The sequence below is a fragment of the Ochotona princeps genome, chromosome 9 (assembly GCF_030435755.1).
Source record: "Ochotona princeps isolate mOchPri1 chromosome 9, mOchPri1.hap1, whole genome shotgun sequence".
Classification (NCBI taxonomy): Eukaryota; Metazoa; Chordata; class Mammalia; order Lagomorpha; family Ochotonidae; genus Ochotona; species Ochotona princeps.
In genome coordinates this window covers 33,032,665-33,058,955 of record NC_080840.1, presented here as the reverse complement: position 1 = coordinate 33,058,955, position 26,291 = coordinate 33,032,665, and the positions used below count along the sequence as shown (strand labels likewise).

The 26,291-nt window shown below is 37.3% G+C and overlaps 1 protein-coding gene across 4 annotated transcripts in view; it reads left to right on the top strand.

The window, feature by feature from the left end:
- Window positions 1-26,291, top strand: part of VPS13B (vacuolar protein sorting 13 homolog B) — a 657,044-nt gene that overhangs the window by 403,258 nt on the left and 227,495 nt on the right. For all 4 annotated transcript variants that reach the window (XM_058668587.1, XM_058668588.1, XM_058668586.1 and 1 more), the window contains exon 33: window positions 1,137-1,280. In XM_058668587.1, coding sequence (XP_058524570.1) covers window positions 1,137-1,280 — 144 coding nt within the window. The remainder of the gene's footprint in view (window positions 1-1,136; window positions 1,281-26,291) is intronic.

The following is a 26,291-nucleotide window of genomic DNA, read 5'->3' as shown; positions in this document are numbered from 1 at the left end:
TTTTCCTTCTCCCACGTCCCATCTTCTGTCCCAGTTCGTCCGTCTGTCGTCCCCCCAGTCTTTCTCACTGTCGTTGTCGTCTGTCTGTCTGTCCGTCCATCCCATCTTTCGTTATCCCCTGTCGTTGCCGCCTAGCTTTTGCCGGCTACTTTTATATCGTTCTCGTCCAATCACTTCTCCCTATGGGTCCACTTGGCGCTATGTGATAGGCCAGTAATCACAGCGAGGGCATTAGCCTATCCCTGTGACTTCCTGTTTACCTGCTGGCAAGACTGACTCCGCCTCCTGGCCCTGGGCCAGCCGCCATCTTGCAACGGCCCCTATCAATCCCGGAGTGGCTTCAGCACCCCGCACTCACAGGCAGGATTTCTGCTCATGAAGTGAAGCTTCTGAATTGTCTTTTTGTGTGTGTGTTTTGTTTTCCTTCCCTGGATGCATTGAGCAAAGGCTCAATGATAAATGTCCAAGTGACTCAGTGAAGCAGCAGAGCACCAGTTTAATGGTGGACATCTACCTAATGCTGCCAAGACGTTAGTAGTATGAAGAAGAAGTGAAATTAATTCCTCCAGCAATCTTTGGCCTCAGCACTGTTTTGTTACAAATCATTTGAAGAATATCCTTCCGTGAATATTTATACCATAAGATTTGTGATTGTGATTGCCTGTTTATTTCACTGTCCTCCTCTTTAAGGGCCATTACCCTTCAGGCTCACCCCAACTGATTATTCCTGGCAGTGTCCCTAAAATTCTGTTCTGTGCCTGGCACTTAATAGATACTCAGTAAATAGATATGGATTTAAATTAAGCAAAAAATTCTCCCACAGAATTACATTCTTCTTACATGTTGCAACAGTGATAGTACTTTGAGGAATTGGAATAGCCAAATGGATATGAAAAGGTGAGTAATTCTTGTTAATTAGTGGCTCTGAATCTAATGCAAAGCCTGGAAACACAGAAAGGCCTTCTTAGTATGCATTTCATTAGTCCATTAAGTTTTCTCTTTGCGGCTGCACTATTTTTGACATTCTACAGGTTCATTAAAATGATAAAAAGTCAAATAATTAAGAATGATAAATTAACAGTCTGAAGCTGTCATGTTTCTTTATCTATACTCAACATTTTTTTTTCTCCCTTCAGGAAATTTTGGTGTGTGGCCATTCCCTGGAAGTGAATATAACCACAAACCTGGACTTCTTTCTGAGTGTGGCTCAGGCTCAACTCTTACATCAGCTAATAGTAGCAAATATGACAGGACTGGAGCCATTGGACAAGGGCACAGAGGTAACTGGTACCTGATTTTCATTAAGTTTGGTGCATTTGCACCCATTTTACATTCACAATAAGAAAACTATCATTAGAATAAATGCTTTTTACTAGTTATTCTATGCTTAATTGTTGTTAACAGTAAGATCGTTAAACCTTTTGAATTGATATTCTTTGTTTTTGAAATATATTTAGTTTCTTTTCCTCTTAGTTATGATTCAGTTTTGCAAAACTGCTGCGGCCTGATCTCAGCAAAACCTCCATTACATTTTATTACTCTGATGAAATTTTCTAAAACACAGTACAAGTAACCTGGTGTAGCTTTTGTTATTTACTCGGATGTATTACAGGAATTGATCTCATTTGAAAGTGAGCTTTGTAAGAATGTCATGGGAGTATCTTCAATAAATAACTGCTAAAGCATTTGTTTCCCATATTCAAAAATGGACATGATCAGAAAAGTAGAGTGCCTTCCTGGAGTTTTGGTTTTGACCTGGTAGTGACTGGAAGCCTGTGTTGTACCCAGAAAGCCTGTCAGCATGAAACAAAGAAAGCTGCTTGTTTTAGGTGCTCTCCAATTTTTTTTTGTTTTTGTTGCCACATTTCTCTCATCATATCTATGCTTAAACTTGGGTGGTAAAACTATTCATAAAGAGTGTAGCTTTTATTTTTGTCTTGAGTTATACTCAGGGCTCTGAGTTAAATGAGAGCCACTTGATGCCAGGCAATGTGGCCAGGCATTGCCATGGAAGTTATTGCATACATATTTCAGCCGGTTGTAATTTCCCTGTGAGGTAGATTTGAGCATTGGCACTGTTTTGTAGATGAGGATCTGGTGTTAGTAGAATGCCAGAAATCATTGTTGTCATATAACAAAAGATGATCCACTTTAGATATGAATTTGGAATTTTCAAGACAGTTCTCTATTCTATCTGTCCTCTCATTCTGTGTTCTTTATTTAAATATGTATATATCTATATATATATGCATATATTTTTTGAAAGCAAAAGTACAAATTATAATGAGAGAGGATATTTGGCCCTGTTTCCAGCCTGGAAAATGCATCTGTAAAAATAACAACAGATCTTTATTGAACCTGGGACATTACACTTCCACTGTTGAATTATTAGCATACTTATGGCTGATCATCTGTGGATATACATACATATTAGTTATCTATAATACTATTTGTATTAAGTTAGGGTATATTTTGAAAAGATTGGTTTAAAACCACAATAATTTAAGATTTTTAAAACATTTTTTTAATTTACAAAACAGGAGAACTGTACCTGATAGAATTATTGGGAAGATGAAAAAAGGAATATGAATTTATTAAAAATATGTATGCTGACATTGTGAAAGATTTCTGTTTTATAAACATGTTGGATTACTAATGAGAAACCCATTCATTAGGCACCTTGTGAATTGTAGGCCAGTAACTGTCGTGACCATCATGAATTTATGATCCACAATACATTAATGCAGTAGTTATAGATACGTTAAAAGTACATATTTCATTAAGAAGCTATCTTATATATGTAGTATGTTATGTTATGGGTGTTTTTGTTTCAGACAACCGTGGCCAAGGTTTCATTTGAAGGATTAACTTAAAAATCTTTCAAGAATGTGATGTTAATTCTTGTTTACGAGTAGAAAAATCTACACTGTAAACAAATGCGAGAAAAAGGAGACTTTTCTTTAGATATAGAAGAGAAAGTGATATTGCTAAGTAAGGATTATTGCTAGAACCGGTATTATTCTAATTAAGTAGACAACTAATAAATCATGAAACTTTTAAGTTTGTAGCTGCAAGAAATCACTTCTTGATAATAAAGTGACCAATAGATGGTTTAGGCGAATGATCTCACATGTTGAACTGAATTTTTTCAATGTTTTTGTTCTGAAAAATGTGCTCTAGGTGGGATGAAGTTTCTGGATCAAGGGGCCTGTATTTGTATTTTTGTTCGTTTTCATTGCTCTCTTTCCACACTGGTACCTGCATGGTTTCCCACCTGTGGAATATTTTATTTGCCCTCTTATGAATTTATTTAGTTTATTTATTTGAAAAACATAATGACAGAGAAAGGGAGAAACAGAAAAATGTGTTGTTCAGTGTCTATTCCCCAGATGGTTGCAGTGGCCCAGGCTGAGCTAGGAGCCTGGAGTTCCATGTAGGTTCCCTAAATTGATGGCAAGGGCCCACATACTTCTGTCGTCATCTGCTGCTTTCCTCTGTGCATTAGCAGGTTGGAGGATTGGAAGCAGTGTAGCTGGATGCTTTTTGAAGTATGTTGCAATACTTTGGATTATTTGATGTACATACTCACCGAGTTTATGCCATATGGACTGGTGGTAGAGGTTGTTTTTTGTGGTATATTTACTACTTTAAATTGAAAATAGTCTGCTCCAGAATTATACTTCATTTTAGGAATTGAAAATCTTGGTATTTAGTAGAAAGAAAAAAAAATTTGTAAAACACATTTGGCCAACCTTGAAGGATTGCCAGGAGTAATTGGAAATAAAAATTTGAGGATAAACGAGGAAGCTCTGAGTATGTTGTTTTGTAGCAGGTGTGTTTTGGAGTAGAAGTCTGAGTTAGAAGAGGGATGTAGTGGGTGAAAGTAAAGTTTCAAAGTGGGAGCTGAGACTGATATGTGGAAAAATGCTGAAGTAATCATCTGTCTTGGTGCCTTCTGTCTTAAGGTAGAAATGAATGGAAAAGTCCAGGTCAGATGTTACGTTTCTGTTTAGGAAACAAAGGAAAATTTAGATAATGTTCATAGGAGGACCTGCTGTTGGTGTTCCTATGATTTTTAGTTTGTTTCCTTGTAGAGTCTCCAAGGTAAACTACTTGTAAGCAAGCATTTGAAATAGGCTCCAATAAAGTATGGATTCGAGCAAAGCCTTAAATGAACAAAGGGGCTTACCTTGATGGAATACCTTGAGTTTCTTAAAATGTAGATCAGGAATAGGCATTAACTGCCATTCCTTTCAAAATGCACTTCTAAGGTCCACTGAAGTCGGCCTCCTGTTCGAGTTCTAGTTACTAGGCCTTGTGAAGGTTATGCGTGATATAATTCTGTCCTGATAAACAGTCTGTGCCCAGACAAAATGTGTCATAGTTGCCCAAGAGTAGATGCAAAATTTGAAAGACAGTTAAAACCTAAAATTTTTTAGCCAAATTATATTTATCCCGTAGATGAATCTCTTAAGAAATGCATTTAGTTTTTCCTAAGGTTATGTTACAATGTGTAGCTTAGCCTTGTTCATCACTGTTCATTGAGAGCTTATGATATGCTTGATGTCCAAAGGTATGAAAAATGCAAACGCTGTGGTCTCTGCCCTCCAGGATTTTATAATGTGATGAGGAAATAAAGCATACACAAGTGCAGTGGTAACTTACAGCTCAATGCAGGATATGAAAATTGTGGATGATTCAGTCTTGCATCAAGAAGAGATTGGAAATCAACGAGAGCAGTCAACTGTTTCTTAACTACTTACTACACTCCTTGTGTCAAGCATAACAGGGATTCTAATGTTTCAGGATTTAACAGAGGAGGTTAAGTTTCTGCTCTCATATTCTGGTGTTTATATATTGAAGGGGGTAGAAAACAAACAATAATTGACAGTGGATTGAAGTATGTATAATTCATTTTGTGAAGATTTTGTAACTTTGCATTCTTACATGATCTAATCTTTCTTGTAAACTCACACTGCATTTAGATTGAGGATATTGATAGGAAAATGAACCAGTTGTAGGACATGATGTCATTTGGTGTTAATGGAAAGTGTTTAAGGCATGGACTAATAGTGTGAACAAAAGTATGGAGTTGATAAACATTAGTATTTGCTGGTAGGGTATTTAAAAAATTCAGCTTGTTAAGAATAAATGAACTGTGTAGGAAAATAATGGGATATATAGTAAGAAGTGTGAATTTTATGATGGGTAATTGAGAAAAAATTTAATATTTGAATTATGGGGATGCTAGAGCAAAAAGTAGTAAAATTTGCTATACTTAGTCTCTTTTGGCAAAGCATTTGCAGTGGCATGTTAGAAAGAAGGTGTATATGCATTACAAGGAAGGAGAACTGCAATCTAGTATCTGAAAAATATAGATAAAAATCTTCAATAAAGTAGCAGCAACTGGAATGTGAACATATACATAAGGAATTGTATGCCTTAGGCAAGTAGGAGTTATCTGTGAGTCTAAGATTGACTTGATGTCTGAAAATCAGTTAATCCCAAACACAATTATCAGAGGAATAAAGTAGAAACCACATAATCCTCTCACAAACAAGTGTAAAAAAGAAAGCATTTGATAAATCCTTTTGTGACAAGAACATCTACCCAACAAACTGGGAATAGAGGTGGACTTCCTCAATCTGATAAACACTAGATATTTTCCTGGTAAAACTAAGAATAAGACTGTAAGAATAAATGTCCACGTTGATGTGGACACTTGCGTTACTTCTGTGCAGCATTGTACTGGAGTTTCTAGCCAGGATTATTAGGGAAGAAAAAGAAATAAAAGATGGCTGTATTGGAAAGTAAAGTAAAGCTAACTCTGTCTGCAAATGACAAAGCAACATATGTATGAGCTGTGTAGGGAAATAAACTTTTACATATACATATTACTATAAAATCATGTACTCATAAAGGAAATTAATAAAAACAATTTCATTTATAGTAGCATAAAGAGTAAAATATTTTGGAATACATTCAACAAAATAATGTAAGACTTTCACCCTGAAACTTATAAAATATCATTGAAAGAAGAAAATATGTAAGGAGAAAGACATTTGTGGATCAGATGACTTCATGTCAAGTGGATATTGTCAGTGGCAGTCCATCACAAATAAAACATTGTTGAGAAAGTATGTAGCTAAAGGTCTTCATACTTCCTGACAATGCAGTTGTAATCAAGACAGTATGACAAGAGCACAAAACAGTGCTGTTGAAAGTCCAGGATAGTGTTCAGGAACTAGTCTTCATATTCACAGCTGAATTTGACAAGGTAGCATAGACTGCCCAGTAGAGGAGAGCATTTTCTTTTCAACAAATGAGAACCAGATAGTCACATAAATAGAATCAAGGCAGGTGCCTAGTACATACCTTATACAAGTCAAAATGGATCCAAGACCTAAATTGAAGAACTAAAATTGTAAAATTCTTTGAAGAAATCATTGATCCACATTTGCATCATCTTGTATTAGATAATGAGTTCTTAGGTTTGACACCAAATGTACATGCATTCCCAAAGCAAATCAATTTTACTTCATAAAAGCTTCTTGAATTTTTATATTTCACAGTATATCAATAAGAAAGTGAAAAGGTAACTCATAGAATAACAAAATATTTGAAAATGATTTATCTAGTAAGGACTTCTGTCTAAAGAGTTCCTTTTTTTTTTTTTAAGATTTATTTTTATTGGAAGGTTAGATATACGGAGAGGAGGAGAGACAGAGAGGAAGACCTTCCATCTGCTGATTCACTCCCTCGGCAGCCACTGTGCTGAGCATGGAGCTGGATGAGAAGCAGGGTTGCTGGGATTAGAACCGGCGCTCAGGACCACAGCACTTGCAAGGCTAGGACTTTAGCCTCTAGGCTACTGTGCTGGACCCCTATCTAAAAGGTTGTTACAACTCAGTGACAGCAAGACAAGCTGTCCAGTTTAAAACTTGATGCAAAGGTTTTGAATAAATATTTTTTAAAGATGTCGTAGAAACGACCTTAGGTATGCAAATGAAAACTTGGTTCATATCCTTGATCATCCCGTAAATGCAAGCTAAGAAGAAAAGATAATTCTACTCAACACCCACTGAGATAGCTATAATCAAGAAGTCATATAATACGTTTTAGCAAGGATGTGGAGAAATTGAACCCCTTACACTGGACCAGAATGTTCATGTGTGTGGTTACTTTTTATGCTGTCAGTTGTGGTACCTTAGCAAAACTGTGAAGGCTGAGTAGGTGTGAGTTTGTTACTGATCTAAAGTATCTTCTCTGAAAAGAATTTTGCTTTATATTCCTAAATGAAAAATCAGACACCATCATATTTGTGCTACCTGAATAAATGGAGTCTAGAGTTGCTCATACATACATGGCCCTTTTTGATTAAGAATAGATATCCCTTTGTAGGCTTTGTAAGGTTTGGAAGGGGCAAATTATTTTAACTTTTCTTTGCTGTGGAAGAATTTTATTTCTTTTTCAAAGACAAAAGAAAGCTTTGCTTGGGTACATTATCCTGGGCCAACAGTTTTTTCTTTTAGAATCTGAAATATGTCATTCCATTCTCTCCTTGACTGTAGAGTTTCCTGTGAGAGGTCTCATGTGAGTTTAATTGGTATTCCTTTATATGTCAGTTGATTTTTTGCACGTGCACATTTAAGGATCTTCAGATGTAAGTCTACTAAAACTTTTGTTTGGCCAAGCTTCACTCTTCTTCTTTACCACTGTCATATTAAAAAAAAAAGAAAAAAAAAACCTAATTGTGTTTGAAAAAAAAAGATACAGCAACCACAAGGAAGTGTATGTACAAAAATGACCAAATGAAAGAGATTTTTTTTTTTAACATCTTCAGGCTGCTATGACACAGTTCTGGTCAGTGAAGTATAGGGACAAGTGTTCTACAGGTTTCTGGAAAAAGAAATCTTTCTATCTTCTGTTGGACTGCCAGCAATAAAAGTCATTAGCCACTTGTGTCCTTGTAATTAAAATAAAACAAAAGAAAAAATGAGGATAGACGCCACACAGTTAGACAATAGATAAAATGATCGAGTCACAAGTGACATCAAGGAGCTACCCCACCAGCACTGAGTTGATTATGTGAGAAAAAGAGACATTAAGTGTTAAACCACTTTGATGTGAATAATGGACAGGTCTTCAAAAGTTCATGGAAATAAGCATTATGGGAAAACTGCATAAATTTCAAAAAAATTTTGAAGTAAGAGTTAACCTATTTTTAAATTCTGTTTTGTATAAACTTTTAAAAAATGTTTTGCTTTTATTTGTCAAAAGGCAGAAACAGAAAACCATCTCTGATCCACTGGTTCATTCTCCAATTGCCTGCAACAACCTAAGCTAGGCCAGGCTGAAGGCAGGGGACAGAAACTTCCTTGTGTCTTCCATGTGAGTGTCGGGGATCTTTCTCATTGAGCCATCACCTGCTGTCTCCCAGGGCATCAACAGGAAGCTGTAGTTAGAAATAGAGCCTGGACTGAAAGAAGGTGCAGGAACTCTGCCCTGAGATTCAGATGTCACAAGCAGTGTCACCAAAAATCCTGCACTTCTGCGAACTTGTTGAAGTACTCCTGAATGGCCAAATCCAATCCTCATTGATACAAATTACTTATGAAAGTAATTCTGAGGGGCTTGGCAGTGTGGCCTAGTGGCTAAGGTCCTCGCCTTGATCCCATATGGCTGCTGGTTCTAATCCCGGCAGCTCCACTTCCTCTCTGTCTCTCCTCCTCTCAGTATATCTGACTTTGTAATAAAAATAAAGTAAATCTTTAAAAAAAAAAAAAAAGTAATTCTGAGATGACAGAACCCTTGGAAAGTACTGAATACACATGGAATTGATGATGAATAAATACTCATTCTATGAATTAACTAATGGATTCCTTTATTGATAGGAATTCTTATTTTGGTTCCTAACAGTAAAAGAGATTAGGTTCGTGGCCTGTGCATAACATCCCATATGGGCACCTGTTTGAGTCCTAGTGGCTCCACTTCCCTATCCAGCTTTCTGTTTATGCTTGGGAAAGTAGCATAGGCTGGCTCACGTCCTTGCATGCCAACACCCACATGGGAGACCCAGAGGAAACTTCTGGCTCCTGGCTTCAGATTGCTTCAGTTGCAGCAATTTCAGTCATTTGGGAAATGAACCAGCAAATGCAAACTCTGACGGACTGACACTCTCTCTCTCTCTCTCTTTTTCTCTTTCTCTCTCTCTCTCCCTCTCTCTCTCTCCCCCTCCCCCTCCCTCCCTCCCTCCCCCTGACTTTCAAGTTAAATATTTTTAAATGAAATGCGAAGATATTAGGTTTATGCAGTATAACCCAACAAATTGAAAGAAATTGGTGATTAACTGCTTCATGTTGAAGAATTTGATACATATTATGAAGCGTTTGGAATACTAGGCTTAGTATTATTTTATGCCCTTGCAATACAGAGGAGTTGGTGTTTGTTGGAGTAGATAATGACTTAGGTATACTTCAATGCATGGATTAATTTTAAGCTAAATAAGCCACTCAGATGTCCTCACAAATTGATTGTTATCATCTGCAAATACGAACTCTTCAAATATAGTTGGTTACCTGCACCACGGTTGCAGTATAAAGAAAAATTCACTGTCAGATTATTCCAGTAAAGAATTGACCTCTCTGAACAATTGCATGACCGCGTTTCCAGAAGCTACGGTGATTTTGCTTTTTTAAACAGTGAATCCACTTTTAAAATAGACAGATAAACTGCATAGAAGATTGAGAGGATTAAGATTGCCCTGGGTTAGGTTTTTCTGCAGTAATTATTGCTAGTCCTGAACAGAAAGTAATTATATTAAGCCTCCTTCCAGAGGTAGTGTATGTAAGGAGTAACACATGCTCATTTTCACCTCAATGTTTTAATGTAAATCAGACGTCTGTAGCAAAATATAAACCATGTTTTTGGGGGGACAAAAAATAGAACCACATCATTGGAGATCTGATGTGGGAGTACTTTGATCCTATACTACATATCCTAAAGGAGAATCAAGACAACTTATAATACTAATTGAGCATCCCTTCCTATGCCTTCTGTCCTTCCTCCACCTCCTCCACTTAACCACTTGATTTTGGGCACTTCCTTTAATGCTCTCTTCAGTCCCCAGTACTGACTCATTTGGTAGCTTGTCCCATGTATGCTTGGTGCCTGTTCTTACACACTGTTTCATAGTTAAGAATTATGTTTTTAAGGAAAATTTCATTTGCAAAACAATTTGTTTTAGCCATCATAAAGTATATCATGTTGGGCCAAAAATGTTTTTAATAGATATGTCTGCCCAAATTTCTCTTTCCGCATACCCAGATGCTTTGCTATAATTTGTTATATTTGGTTTCTCTGCAACTGTAGAAAGAATAAATAACATAAAATACTATAAAGCAAGAGAAGGTTATGTTTAGAAAACATGTTACAGTCAAGCTGGTCACAAGGAAATAAAAGCCTCTTCCTGCTACAGCATCTCTTCAGTGAGCCCCTTTCCTCTCAGGCCCCTGCCCGTCCTCGCCCCTGTGTAGTTCCCTCCTGCCTGGTCCTCTGTCGTTGGGGTTTCTTCCAGTCCATGCTTAGTTACATGTTTTCTCTGAACTAAATTAGCTCTTTTCAATAACTGCATCTTTAACATCTATTTTTCTTTAATTTCTAGTTCTGTCTTTTTATGTTTTTTTGACCTACCAAAGTGCTAGTATATAAGGAGGAAAGTGCTAGGAAAAGATGTTGTAATTAGCTCAATATTGTCCTATGTGTTGAGTTGCATGTTCAAGATGCCTGAGGACTCAGTTTGTGAGTGTTTGATTACAATTGCAAGAAACAATTCGGAAGAAATATTAACATCAGAATCATGAGAATGTACCTAGTTCTTAGTTAAAATTTCATTTGTCTTTAGATTGCTTATTTCAAGAAGGTTGTTTCTTTATCAGAGGTTTTCCTCAGAAAATAACTAAAAATCCTATCAAAGTGTTACTGTATGTGAAGTATACACCAGAGCCTACACCTTGAGTGCTTCCTGCTACATTGTCTAGCATTCTGGCTCATCAGCACACAAGGTGGCCCTGGGTTGACCTGTAATGACTTTGAAAGGCATGAAGAACACTGTGAAGGAAATACATGAGGGTGGTGATGACTCAGCTGTGTACATTTGTCCAAAGCACATCAAACCATACATTTTTAAATGATGATGAAGTTATATTTCAAGAAAGCTAGCTTTTCAAAAACTGTTGTGGTGCTCAGTAGTGAAGCTGTGGAGGGCACAGCATTGCACTGACAGCACTGATTCCCACTGGCACCAGTGTGTCACACAGTGGCGGCTGCCCAGAATGTGATACCCGCTGGCGTTGCGGAGTCACTGCACTTGTGTAAGAGATTGCTTTAAGTGTCGTACACAGCTTAACTCCTGTGATCCTCACAGTCCTCACTGAATTTGACACTGTTTTTTTAGATTTCACAGATAAGGAAACTAAATCTCAAGAAAGCCCCATTCCCTTCCGGCTTACAGTGAGGACTTATCAGCGAGGACTGAGTTGAAACACAGGCTGCAGCAAACATGTGAAGGAAAAAGTAATAGTGCAGATTCCTACAGTAAACATAAAGGTTGATGATCAATCCAGTGTGCTTCTCACACGCCACAATGCAAGAGGCCTCATCATAGATATAAATCGAGTGTGACTTTGGAGAATAGGAAGTTTTGAGTTTACCTATTTGGTTTTTCTTCTAACTCTGATGTGATATCATCTGTTAAGGAATGGTAGGTAGAATTTTCAGACTTGAGATGGGGCAGAAATTTGCTTAGTCTATTGGAATTTCAACTTTTTACCTGCAAATCAGATCATAATCTCCAAAAATGCGTTCAAATAACAGCAAAATATAAAAATTACTAAAAGTTAATGCAGAAGAATAAAAGCAGCTCCACGTCACAAAGCCTGCATTTTAGATTTAGCTATGAACTTCCTGGAAGCCCCACGAGAGAGGGAGATGCCAGTGCTATAAATTGCTTCATGGTCTTAACTAATTTTTAGATTGTTTACATTTCTAAATCCCCTGCATTTCCTATTTTATTTGCATTTGAATTGAACGGGCTTGAGGAAGGAGGGAGGAGAGAAGATGAGAGAGTGGAGTGAAGAGAGAGAGGATGCTCCCATCTATTCATTTGCTCCCCGAATACCCATCAATGGAAAGGGCTGAGCCAGGCCAAAGCCTGGAGCCTATTCCAAGTCTCCCATGTAGGCAGCAAATACCAGTCACTTAAGCCAACATATTTTGCCTCCCAACAGGCACAAATTAATAGGAGGCTGGAATCTGTAGCACAGCCAGGGCTTGATCCAGACATACAAACATTGCATCTGGCATCTTAACCACCAGGCCAAACACCCATCCCCAATCCACCCAGATGTACCAAAATCATTTCTATTTGAAGACAATCTGGGTTGTCCTATCAACTAAATTTGTGTCTACTTTAATCACTTCTGCAGTCTTTCTGGTCATATAAAATAGCATGTTAGTAAGTTCTGGAGATCAGCATGTGAGTATCTTCAGGGGACCATTGTTTTGCCTCTGGTATTACCTGGGAGTATTACCTCTTCCTTCTTCTGCTTTCTTACGTTACGAGCCAGCAGTGAGCTGCAAAATTCAGTGGTAGAAATTGAGAGACAAGCAGAGGAACCCTTAAGTATGTCTGTTAGCAAAAGGCATGATTCATTTGTGAAATACCCAATCATGAATTTCTAAATAAGCATGGCTTTTCAGCCACTCTTTCAGATACAAATGGTTTCCATAAAAAAATAAACTATTATAGCTGGCAGTGCAGCTGCACATCTGCTTTTCCTCACGACAACTATCATTGTTTGGTGTGCAGAAAATGTGCTTTATGTGTCCTTCCCATTGCATTATACTGAATATTTAGAGGGTCATTATTGAAGAATCAGAGCTTCAAAAGAATAAATATTATTCTCTAAAAATAACTAAATTAACTTGATTTATTATTATTTTTTGACTGCAAGTGTGTGGTTGGGAGAGATACATTCAGAAATAACTCCTTTAGATACTGCTGCCTAGATTTCATTAAGTCTTGTTAACACACCATCAGTGTGTCAGTGTGGTGAAAAGACAAATAACGATGTTGTTATGAGATTAATTTTTACCTTAGTAAGTCCTGATAGTTTGTCTGGAAGCCTCAAGGCTTCTTTGGAACATACTTTGAGAAATGCTGAAGACGTTAAACTTTCTGTCCCCGTTTCTCTTTTTCTAAACAATGGTGTTTCCCAGAAATGTTAAGATTAATGAAAAGTCATTTGTCGCTTGGGTAGAAACAAACATATTTTTTACTCTTTTGGAGAGGGATGTTGTTTTGATCTTATTTTTATATTTGAACTATTCAGTTTCATCACATAAAGAAATTCAATACATAAATAATGTCCACCCTCCTTTTACAATGAGGCAGCATTTGAAAATAATTTTTATTTGATATTGAACAATAAATTTGCTAAACTTGGTAAGCAGGCAATGAGGCCTTTAATGGACAACTTTAGTTTTAAAGGAAGTATCATGATGCTTCAGAGGAAAGTGTAGACTTAATTTGTCTGTCACATTGAGTTATCTTCAAATGATCTTCTTGGCTTCAAAGATGATTATAGAAAAACTATTATGTTGGAGAAATTGGATTTGAATTATGCTGACATTCCGACATTCTCAAGTTTAATTCCCCTAAGCAATATTCTATGGGAAATGAATTTATTTGAACAGCTTAAAGAAATATTTTAAGAATGAGATGTGCCTTTAGTTATAAAACCTCTTATTGCTCCAAATATATACAAGACTTTTGGGATAAATTGAATGAATTAGTTATACAAGTCTGAAAGTAAACTGTTTTCTCAAAAATCATGTGTTGTCAATGATGGTGAAGATGATGATGACAATAACACTAAGGAGAATGGTGAGTGAGATTCACTGACCACTTACCATGTGTCAGCTGTTCTCTGTGTTTTTATACGCATTCTTTAATTCTCAGATAACTGATCTTGAGACTGGCTTTGTGGCATAGCAAATGCAGTCACCACTTGTGGCACTGGAATTCCACAGCAGTGCTGGTTGGAATCCTGACTCCCTGCTAATGCCCCTGGGAGAAGCAGTAAAGGGTGACCTGCTTACTTGGTCCCGTGCCTCCTCCTGTCTCACGTAGGAGGCCTGGCCAAAGCTCCTGACTGTCCTGGCTCACCCCGAGCCGCTGTGGCTGTGGAGCAAGTAGATGGATGATTTCTCCATCTCTGTTACTCTGCCTTTCAAATAAATACAATTTTTTTGGAGAGTTTGGCTTCGAGTTGTTTATTTACTTAATCATATTTGATTAATCAACATTAGCAGCAGAGAGCAGTGAATTGATCTCCACATTGTTAATGTAATTATTTATACCTCTGTGTATTATTATAACCAAATTAATTTGTTTTCCTGAATACCCCCTGCTTGGTTGGTTGGGTAGCAGCAGCCCAGATGTAACTGTTGACAAAAGCAAACTCAGGTAAATGGAAATTCCTAATGTATCTGACTTGTTCTTTTTTTGTTTGTTTTTGGTTTTTTTGGAACTTGATTATTAACATAAAAACATTTTTAAAAAATATTAATAAGGTAGTAATGTTATTTTAAAAGTCATTTTTTTAAAGACCTTGACATTTTCTGTATGATAATCACATTTTATACCCTGAGAGTAACTTCACTGCCTTACAACAGCATTTTCCACCTCAAAGTGGTTCTCTAGTTATCTAGTTCTGGATGTTTTGTCTTTACTTTCTTCATCAGTTTCTTCAACTTTAATTTGTGTTTTGTGAATAATAAAATGGACAGAAAAGTCTCTTTGCCATTCTGTTAACTTTAAAACATTTTCCTCAGTCCAGAAATAATATTCTCCAAGACTGAATCTGGTTGACTTTTTCCATTAAAAAAAATACAGATAGAGGATAAAAAAGCAATGTCTAAAATTTTACAATGCTTGTCTAAAGAGTCAAAAATGATAGAGACGATGATAGTGGTGGCAATTACTTGCGTACTTACTAACTTAATTTGGTAATGACTATTCGATACATTTTTTCTATAGTGCCCTGAAATATAGATACCACTGTTATTCTTGTTTTTCGGTCAAGAAAACTGGGATACAGAGATCTAAGCTGTTTCTCTGTGATTGCATAATCAGGAAACGATGCACCCATAATTTCAACCCAGATTATGAATTTGACACAAACTAGCAATCTGCATTTCCAATACTAGCTTCAGCACTTACCAGTCATGTCTTTGTATAATGTTTTCTTCTTCTTAAGATTCATTATGTTTATTTGAAAGAGAGAAATATAAAGAAAAAGAGTGAAAAAGTGTGGCTTTTTGTAGGGATAAATAGGAAAGTAAACCGTTCAACACAATTCATGGCATGCAGAAATGCTCAGCTATGGCAATCATAGTAATGAAGCAGAGGCTCTGAGTGCCTCATTTCTAGCCAAATGCCCCCCGTGCAGCATGACTGAATGTTCTTCTGGCTCTACCTTCCACCTCGTTTTAAGGCAGTCCAATTATGCACAGCATTCAGGAAAATCATCCTAAACTTAATTTATGGTGATATCAGTCTCTTATTAAAACAAAAACAAAACCTTTCAATACTTTGGCTTTGTCCTGGTAAACTTCTAAGAGTTCAGCCTAGGATGTAGGGCTCCGTGTTCTTTCTTGTTTTTGTTCCTCCACAGATCTTAGTTGATGTGAGGGTAAAGTTGTGTGAAGATGGTTTAGGTTGTCATTATTACTGAAGATCTACAAGCAGAATTCAGGGGCCAGGGAAAATCCAAGCTCTTACATGAGTGTGATAATCTGTCACCAGTTGTGTTACCTAAACATGGAGGTCATCTTGTTGTGTCTTGTGCTCCCTGACTGTCCCCCACAATTTCCCTTTACTTTTGCTGTTTATTTGAGTATTTCTGCCCCTCGTTCTAAATCTTCTTGGCATCTTGCTGGCCTTCAAAGCCAGGCATAAATGATCATTTACATTCCCAGATTCCTTTGATTTCTTCCTGAACTATTGTTATGTCTTCTTTTTTTTTAACCCTCTGTAATAGCTGCCTATAAATTATTTTTCATGAAGAAGATGTTTTACTGTCTTTCAGCCTTTTTAAAAGACAAGTTAAAAATCTGAACAAGCTTTTAGTGTCTTAAAATGTGCATAGTCTTATACCTCATGGGTATTTTCAGAAGATGGGGACAATATTTTAAATTAATCAAGCATCAGCATTCTGAATTAGTTTTCTTGATGTTGCTTGTACCTCACATGGTGCCAGTCGTACCATCAGTGATAAATTCACGTTATCTAAGTTATATTTCAAGTAGCATATTCTTTTTATGTGTTATGTACTTAATATTTTTTCATACAAGGGCCTTTTAAGTAGTCTGGAGCACCAGGGAAGAGTTAAGTGTTTTCATATTGCTTGGCAATAAAATATCGTAGCTGCCAAAGCACCTTGGGACCTGGATGATAGGTCATATAAATAGTAAGAGCAGGGAGATAAAATTTGTTTAAATATGTAGGCACAAAAATATATACTTTGAACAAATCATTTTTATCTGAGAGAAAATATAGAAAATAATAGCTTTATCATCTGCACAAGTATATGGAAACCTCTTAATTATTAACTTCCAGTTTTCAATTAAGTATGCCAAAAAATTTAAATGGCAGATACAAGTTAGAGCATCATTGCAGTCTGAACAGACTAAGGTAATTTCACTATAGAAAAGTAAGTTCATTGGAAGTCTTTTCAATTGTTATTTTGCAGAAGTGTTTCGATGTGAGAAGTCTCATGGCATACAGTGCTTGTAACCTGAGTGTTATATGGGAGTTTGCTTCGTATTAACGGAATAATCTATAAACAAGAGCACCTGCTTTTTGAAAATTTTGTATTAAAAATTCACTTGCCATAATCATCATCAGGAAGTTTTTATATTTATTGAAATGTTTCTTGTTTCAGTGTAAAACTGATTATATTATTATGAGTAATTTTCTGTGAAGTAATGCAGTATTGTTCAGAAGCATAGGATGGTTAGAAAAGCAAGGTCCTACTGCTTTCATTTTTTTTTCTTTTAAATTGGAAAGTCAAATATACAGAGAGGTGGAGAGACAGAGAGGAAGATCTCTCTGTGCATTGAATCACTCCCAAAGTGGCTGCAATGGCTGGAGCTGAGCCGTCCTCAATTGCTTTCCCAGGGCACCATCAGGAAGCTTTATTGGAAATGGGGCCACTGGGATTAAAACTGGCAGCCAACAATTTTTTTTCTTTTAAAATCTGGAATATGTCACTCCATTCTCTTTTTGCCCATAGAGTTTCCTGTGAGAGATCTCCTGTGAGTTTAATTGGCATTCCTTTATATGTCAATTGATTTTTTTTCACGTGCACGTTTAAGGATTTTTTCCTTATGTTCAGTTGAAGAGAGCTTGATTATCATATGTTGTGAAGATCACTTTTGATCAAGCCTGTTGGGAGTTCTGTGATCCTCCTGGATCTTGTTTCCCAATTCTTTCTCCAGATTAGGGACATTTTCCTTTATTGTTTCATTAAATACATTTGCAAACTCAGCTTCTCTTTCTGCACCTTCTGGGACTCCTATAACTCTTATAGTGTCTTTCAATTCTTGAATACTTTTTTTGGCCTGCTCCAGCTCTGCTTCCAGTTCTAGGATAGTTCTTCTAGGATAATATATACAGCAAAGCTTTCTTTTTGTCTTTGATAATGAAATAAAATTCTTCCACAGTAAAGAAAAGCTAAAAGAATTTGCCTCTTTCAAACCTGCCCTAAAAATGATATTTCAAGATGTTCTCTTGACAGAGAAGAGGAATAGCACCTACCAAAACCAAAGCAAATGGGAAGAGCATCCCAGTAAAATGACAACCAGAACACTAAACCAATGAACAACCCATTCCTAAAACAACAGGACCAAAGTACCATCCATACATATTAAATTCTGAATGTAAATAGCTTAAGCTCAATCAAACATCACAGATTAGTAGACTGGATTAAAAAACAAAACCCATCTATTTATTGTCTAGAAGAGACACACTTCACCAACAAAATCAGTGGAAATTATATCGCATGGATTTTTATGTTTTCTGTTAGTTTCATCTCTTCAAAACAGTTTCTTCTGATTAAATCATTCATATGACTAGTAGATCATACAGTAGCAGCATTTTCTTCAAGAAGGTTCTTGATTTTCATTTCTTCAGCTACACATTAGTCATTTAGTAGCATGTTATTTAACTTCATTATGTTGTTAATTTCTTTTTTCTCCCAGATGTTGATTTTGTTTTGTGGTTTTTCATTTAAGGGGATGTATAGTAGCTGTGTAATGGAGACTGTCATATCTAGTAACATGTCACTTAACTTCATGGCATTTTAAATTTCTATTTTTCTATTGTTGATTTTGTATTATGACTTTTCATTTGAGGTCATGTACAGTAGCTGTGAAATGGAGACTAAGATATCCAGATGTGAGGATGCAGTGTAGTATGCATTTCTACTTCCAGACAAAGATGAACTTACAATGAAACTGTTTACTGAATCTTGACAATAGGATGCTGGACTCTGCCATTGTCCATGCCTGCAATGATGGACATATGACTGTGTATGAAGAACTATATTTTAGTAATGATGTAGAGGAACTAGGTGTGGGGGAGGGAGTTAGGGAGGGGATAAGGGAAATGCCAGGAGCCTATGGAACTGTATCATAAAATGATAATAATAAAATGCAAAAAAAAAATGCAAAAAAAAAGAACCTGGCAGCCATTTGGAATCCTGGCCCATGCAAAGGCTAGGACTTTAGCCGCTAGGCTACCTCACTGGGCCCAACCCTACTGCTTTGAAAGGAAGGCAGGTGGCATGATTTCTCTGAACCCATCTCTTAATCTATAAATTTGGGATAGTGCTGTCTTATAATAAGGCCTGGATTAAAATATGTTGACTTCCTCTAAAGCATTAGTAGTTAACAGTACTAGAATACTTACAACTCTTACAAAGAAAACTGTATGCTTGGATATGTGTTGGCAGTTTCTAATGGATCATTTCCTAATTTGTGTTTTTGATGAATAAAAGCTAAACAGGAACTTGAACACTGATATGGTCATAAATCTATACTTAAGTAACAGACATTCCTCTGCAGTTTCCTTTGCCACTAACAGTGGGATCTTGGGGAAGCCAGTTTGCCTCTCTGACCCTGTTTCCTACTGTAAGAAGTAGACTGGAACAGTGGGGAGCTGCAGTATTTGTACTGTACAGCCCTTTTAGTTACAGAATTCAGTGATTAGTTTTGGAATTTTGATAGCCTAATGATTCATTCAAAAGTCCTACTTTGTTTCATTGTTTATTATTTGATATATATTTATTGTGTGTGTGTGTGTTGTGTGTGTAGAAGGATGTTTTTAAAAACCTGGGTGACTGTGATAATCAGGAGTGCTCACTAAAGCCAGTTTAACATCTCCATGAGAGATTCTAATTCAGTAGCTGGAAAAAGCCTCAGGAATCGGGTTGGGTAAACACCCCAAGTGATTAGTATCGCTGACGAAATGAAAACTGCTGTGTTCTTTGTGCTTGCTCTGACAGTTATTTCAGGCTTCTCTTTTCATGGGTGGAGAGGGAAAGTCCATGCTGAAATGTTGAAATTCAGTCCATACACTATTCATTCCACAGCTAATTTCTGTTCATGTCCAGTGCCAGATAATTTTTAAAAGTTACGAGGTAGTTGGTGAATTAAAAAAAAAACAGCATATGAGAGGGAATATCATTAAAAGTTATATCTGTGAATCATATTGACTCTGTTAAAAATGACTTTAAAAGAGGAAAAGTCATAGGATAGTGAGTAGAAGTCTGCAGAAAGGGCTGAGGAGCAGAGAGGAAGCGATCGGAAGCCAGACGAGACTTTTACGAGGAAGTGACATCGAAACTTCACAGAAAATACAAGGAGAGGAAGGTGTGAGAATGGCAGGTGTAGTTGGACAGCTTTGAGCATCACTGGGATTGTGAGACCATGGCAGGTAGGAAAGGAGGGGTGCCTGCCAGGGGAAGTTAGCTTTCAGAGTGGGAAGAGATGTGAGTGCAGTGCTGAGGACTAGCAGATGGATGGGTTGGAGAAGTACATCAGAAGGGCTGCCTTCTAAAATTCTCTCTGCCCAGTGCCAAAAGGTGCAGGTGAGGTACAGGAAGGCCCAGCTGGAAGGCAGCTCCTGCCTGTACTGGATTTCATTATAGGTTACCATGAATGGTCCAACCACTGGAATCTGTCTAGCCACAAATTCCAGTTCTTCCACTTAGTGCAGTTTTCTAAGTGTTCTCGTCTGTATATTTATGTCCCTTAAATTTCTCAGCTATAAATCAAGACATATTTCTACTTGTCTTCTAGAGGAGTTGAAAGTATAGAATGCAACAATACTTAAATGTTTAAAGCACTTGAAAAGGTTGAAAGCACAGGTATTATTGTTGTTGCTACTACTTAATTAAAAATTCAGTGATTTAAGTTAGAGGCAATTAAAAAAAAGCAGAAATAAAAGAACGGTAAAACAGGTGTCTGGACTTGCAGTTGAGATACTGCTTTGGAGGGCCATCTTTTTTTTTTTAATTATTTATTATTTTTAATTCATTAATTACATTGTATTATGTGCCACAGTTTCATAGGTAGTTGGGTTCTCCCCACCCCTCCCCAGACCTGGAGGGTCATCTTTTAGCTTCTTGCTGCTGTGTACTTGGGGAGGCGGCTGAGTCCCTTCACCTACGTTGGAGACGTGGACTGAGTTCTTGGCTGTCAGTTTCAGCCTTCATTGTGGACATTTGGGAAGTGGAACAGAAAAAGGGAGATCCTAGGGTGTTTTTTCTTTCCACCACCTCTCCTTCTCAAATCAATACATGCAATTAAATAAACAGGCTTTTAAGAACCTGGTAATATTTTAAATATGTCAGGATTGATAGAGATGAGTCAGAAAGATCATGAGGTTTTTTTAATTTCAATTAACTAGATACCATTGTGCTTATCTCCAGTTATTGCTCATAAATAATATTTAAGAAACAGTGTTCAAACTCAAGAATCCAGTGGGGCATATATTTATAGCTACCCCATTGATTTCAGTCTTCCAGAGAAAACTTGGCTAATTTAACCCCACCCTCTCTTGCAATGACCATCAGGGTCGCTCTGGAGTCCCCCCCCCCCAAACAAACGAACAAATAAACAAAAAATTAGAATAAATAGAGAACAACAAGGAAAGCTTACAACCAGACAGGAAACGGTCAGTGTGGATCCACATATACCTTACTAGATAGGACACAAAGATTAGCTAATTTAACCTTTAAAACTACTCTGAATGTAAAGAAAATTATTCAATTCTTTGAATCTTAGAACTGGAATAACACTTAGATATTATTTATCTTAATCCTCTGTTCGCAGATGAAGAAATTGATAGATAAGAACTTAATCTTATTACACAGCTACTATGTAAAGAATGCAGAACTAGACTTTCATGTCTTCTGAGTCCTAATTGACAGACCAGAAATTCCATGGAAATAAATAACAGAAACACAATATAATGAAGAGCAAATACTATTCTTTCTGTGGCTCATGCATCATAAATATCCACTAAGATACCATTGGATAAGAAGGTAAAAGATACACAAAAAAAGAGGAAATAAAAGCAGGTACTAAGTTCAGAACAGCTGTGTATGTGATTAATAATGAAATTGAAATTAAAGCAAAAATGATGGTGGTGAGCCGTGTGGCACAACCGGGTAAGCCACCATTTAGGATCCTCACATACTGTACTGAAGTTCCGCCTCCACTTCAGATCCAATTTCCTGCTGCCATATCAGAGTGACAGTTCAAGTCCTGGCTGCTCCACCTTACCCCAGTTCCCTGCTGTTGCACCCGGGGAAGAGCAGATGTTGCTTTTCAAATTAATTAATCCTTTTTTTGAAAAAAAAAAAGCTCAAATACTTTAATTTCAGCAACAAATGTGGGAGACCAGATACATGGCTGAGCAGAGGATTTTAAAGACATTTGGGGAGTGAACCAGCCAATGGAATATATGGAATATTTCTGTTTCTCTACTTCTGTCACTGTGCCATTGAAACAAATAAATCTTTTTTTTTAATTTATGTCTTTTTGCTCAAAAACTAGAAAATATTGATGTATTTTTTAAAATATTAGTAGATAGGTGGTGAGATCACTCTCATTCCTTATTCTGTTGATAATCCCAATTGGTTATACTTTTCAGAATGTATTTTGGCAGCATGAATCAAGAGCATTAGCTGCTCATTGTTTCACTTTTTAACCTTCAGGAAACCTATTCTAAATAACCATTACAAATATAGAGTCAATGTATATTTATAGATATATCCTTTGAAAGGCATATTTTAGATGTTAGTGTATACAGGTTTGTTATAGAAAACATATTAAGTAAAGTATATGTGAATATGTATTCAATGTTCATACACATGAAGTAACTAGAATTAAGTAATGGGAATAGAGATAAGTCTGAACACTAAAACCATTTAAATAAAGTTTTACAATGAATTTTCATTTATTTTCTTTCTTTGTTATCTACAAGGCCCAGAGACAGAGATCTCCCATCCACTGATATAAATGCCTGTAACTACCAGGACTGCAGTTTGTTCTTCCAGAGTCGTGTGTCCCCAAAGATAGAGATTATTTTCAACCCCATTTTGATAGCACAAAAGCCACATTCAATAAAAAGAAACCAGCACTTTATTTTTACTTCAAATCATTTTTAGCTTTATAGAACATGAAAATATTATGTGGGTATGATTAAACTGTTAAGTTTTGAGAACTACATTTCCAAATGGTGAAATGTTTTCTAGCTTCCTTGAAATTCCCCAGAACAGTAAAAGCAGAAAAAATTATCATTTTTTGCTAAGTCAGCCACTGATACAAAGATGCCCGGCATTTTGAAACCCTCACCTTTGGTACACCGTTTCATACCCTGAAAACTAAATTCACTTTTTTTTTTTTAGATTTATTTATTTTTATTGGAAAGTCACGTCAACAGAGAGAAGAAGAGACAGAAGGATCTTCTCTCTGCTGGTTCACTCCCCATGTGGCCACAATGACTGGAGCTGAGCCAATCCAAAACAAGGAGCCTGGAGCCCTTTCTGGGTCTCCCAAGCGGGTGCAGGGTCCTAAGCCTTTGGGCTATCCTTGACTGCTTTCTCAGGCCACAAGCAGGGAGCTGGATGGGAAGCGGGGCTGCTGGTATGTATAAGGCGAGGACTTTAGCTGCTAGACTACTGTAGCAGGCCTTCAAATTCCTTCTTAATACATTCACTGGTAAAGAGAGAAAGAGAAATGAAATGGGGGGAAAATGGGTTTTGGATACAGTTGGCTATAACTCCTTAAGGAACAGCAGTACACTCTGAGGTAATAATTAGACATCCATCACAATGAAATTTATAAACTTTTCCACCCTGATTTCTGCATGGCTTTGTGGTTTCACAACATGAATAAATAGTGCCAGTCCCAACTCAGAAGTAATTGTTACAAGAAAAACATTGTCCGTGCCTCTCCACTTCCTTTTGTTGTTTACCAACCTTTTACCCAGTACTGGCACCTGAGCCAGGACCTCTTAGTTGTTGTAGCTGTTTCTGGTACAGTATTCTCAGAAGAATTGCCACATTTGCGGAAGCTGCACTCTGCTTCCCACTGTGAGAGCCATGCTGTATTCCAACCACCTGGAAAAGATACAAAGCAAAGTGTAAATGTCTACTTCTTGTTCTGTATTGTATTTTGATAATTTTTCTATCTTGTTTTTCATTCATTAGTAAGTTAGAAAAAGTTCTTAGAGCAATGAGCAGTAACTAAGTTAGTATTTCGTTAAAATACGGTGTGTGTTATGCAGATATACTGTCTGCTGCTCTTTAGAGCAATCCCAGGGATTTGCAGGTTTGGAAACTGCATCCCAAGTTCAGATGACCAAGCCAGTTTGATATAGTCAGCTGACTCTTGGTTACTCTTGCTTTCGAAAGCAGCGGCAAAGATGATTCACCAACTACCTACAGGTGAAATCATACCCAGATTCTTAAGGCCTGACCAGAATTCGTTCCTCTACTCAGTGGCCCTTCAGGACAGCTCTGGGCATGTAATCCTTTGATAGTGTTCTCTTTCAACTGTTTATTTTTCTTTAAAATTTTTTCTTTATTTTTTTAAAATTTTGGGGTGGGGGATTGTTTCCCTATTATCTATGACAACTGTGGTTACACATAACAGAAAATCCAAAGACTCTTCTTCATTATGAAATGCTTTGGCTCTCCTAACTTCAAGTCCAAAGGTAAGGCCAATGTCAGTTATCACACTGTAATACAGCTTCTTTCTCTTAACTCTCTGCTCTGCTGTTCTTGGCATGTCGGTTTCATCTTTGCACAGACTTCTTCATGGGCATGCTGTGCCTATCCTGATTTATATGTCTGTGCTTTATGGTCTAGCACTGTTTCCCAGGGCTGTCTTACAGAGCTGAGGATGCTTTCTCTCCAGAAGCCCTTGAGAAAACAAGTGGATGAGAAAATGTGCAGGAGAAAATTCAGCTAGGAGGCAATATTTCTTCTACTTTTTCTTGCAGTATAAAACTCCAAGAGTTACTTGAAAGTACCGTAAGTCATAGTTCTACTGAAAACAGCGATATTTAACTCAGGTGATAGTTCAGGTGAATTGCCAAAATGATACTATTTTCAGTACTCCATTTCTTAATGAGAAAATGCATGGTTCAGAATTCTGAATTTTTTGCCTTGAAGTTGCTTGACATTAGCTGTTTGGTCTGAGCAGCCAGTAGCACTTAAGGATGATAAGAAATGTAAGAAATCTCACTTAAACAGCTCTGAAGTTTGCCTTTAAGAAACAAAGGGGTGAGTTTGGTGTGATGGTTCAGTGGCTAAATTCTTGCCTTGCAAGCACCAGGATCCCAAATGGGTGATGGTTTGTGTTCTGGCTGCTCCACTTCCCATCCAGCTCCCTGCTTATGGCCTAGGAGAGAAGTCAAGGATGGCCCAAAGCCTTGGGACTTTTGTACCCACATGCGGGACATGGAGGAGGCTCTGGCTCTTGGCTTCCGGCTTTGAATTGGCTCAGCTCCAGCCATTGTGTCCTCTTGAGGAGTGAACCAGCGGACAGAAGATCTTTCTCTCTCTCTCTTCTTTCTCTAAATCTGCCTTTTTTAAAAGAACAGAAATGAAGGGGTGAGAGGGAAAACCATACACAGTAGGTGAATCAGGAATGTGGCCTGCACTGAGTCCTTGTTAGGTGTGTTCCAGAGGCTGTGTGGATACAAAGATAAGTGTAAGTGTAAGATAACTGGGACCTTAGATCAGAAGTTAGAAGTTATCCCTTCAGTAATTATGGCACACAATAAGAAGTGCCAGATGCTTTAGAGAATGTGTGATAAAGGAGTGCTAGAATGACCTCATAATCTCTTAGATTTCTTTAAAGGTAGGAAAAGTTGTTGATTTAAGAACGCAAATGCCTGTTTTGCTCCCAAGTCATTGTGATTTGGCAAGAAACTTATCCTCTACCTCCCAAAAGAGGACTCCTGCCTTCCTCTGTCAACATTGCTTATCTCTGCATTAAGGCTGTGGGATAAGAAAGGCAGACCTGCACACCCTGCTGTCTTACATAAAAAAGCAAGAAGAGCCATCAAGGTTAGACTAGGGTTTTGTAAAGTACTTGAAGGTAATCAGGGCCAAGACCTGTTGGCCTTTCCTTTTTCCTTCCATTCATGTATCATCATCTTATCTCTCATGTTTTCCAAAGAATCTGCTTTGTTCTGACTCTAGCACTTTAAAATCAGTCTGATGACTCTTTGGATAATGGTCTTAAGGTACACTTTTAATTGCTGTTTCAGCTTACCATGCTACATCCTATTACTTTTCTGACGTTTCATTTTACTAATTGTCTTGTTGCAGAATTCATTATAATGAAATCTGACCTTTGTATAAGTCCTTTTATAACCAATGTTTAGACAACTCCCGAAAGGGCATGAGACAAAAAGACTGTGGAAACCCATAGAGAGCTTCTTAGAAATGTGTCACTATTTTGTTAAAAAAGATTTGAGAGAATCTGCTACCTTACTATTTGGCCACCAGTTTGGAACTTGGCTGCTCCATTTCTTATCCAGCTCCCTGATAATGTACCTAGGAAAGCAGTGCAAAATGGCCGAAGTTCTTGGTCCCCTGCACTCATGTGGAACACCCAAAGGAAGCTCCAGGCTCCTGGATTCAGCC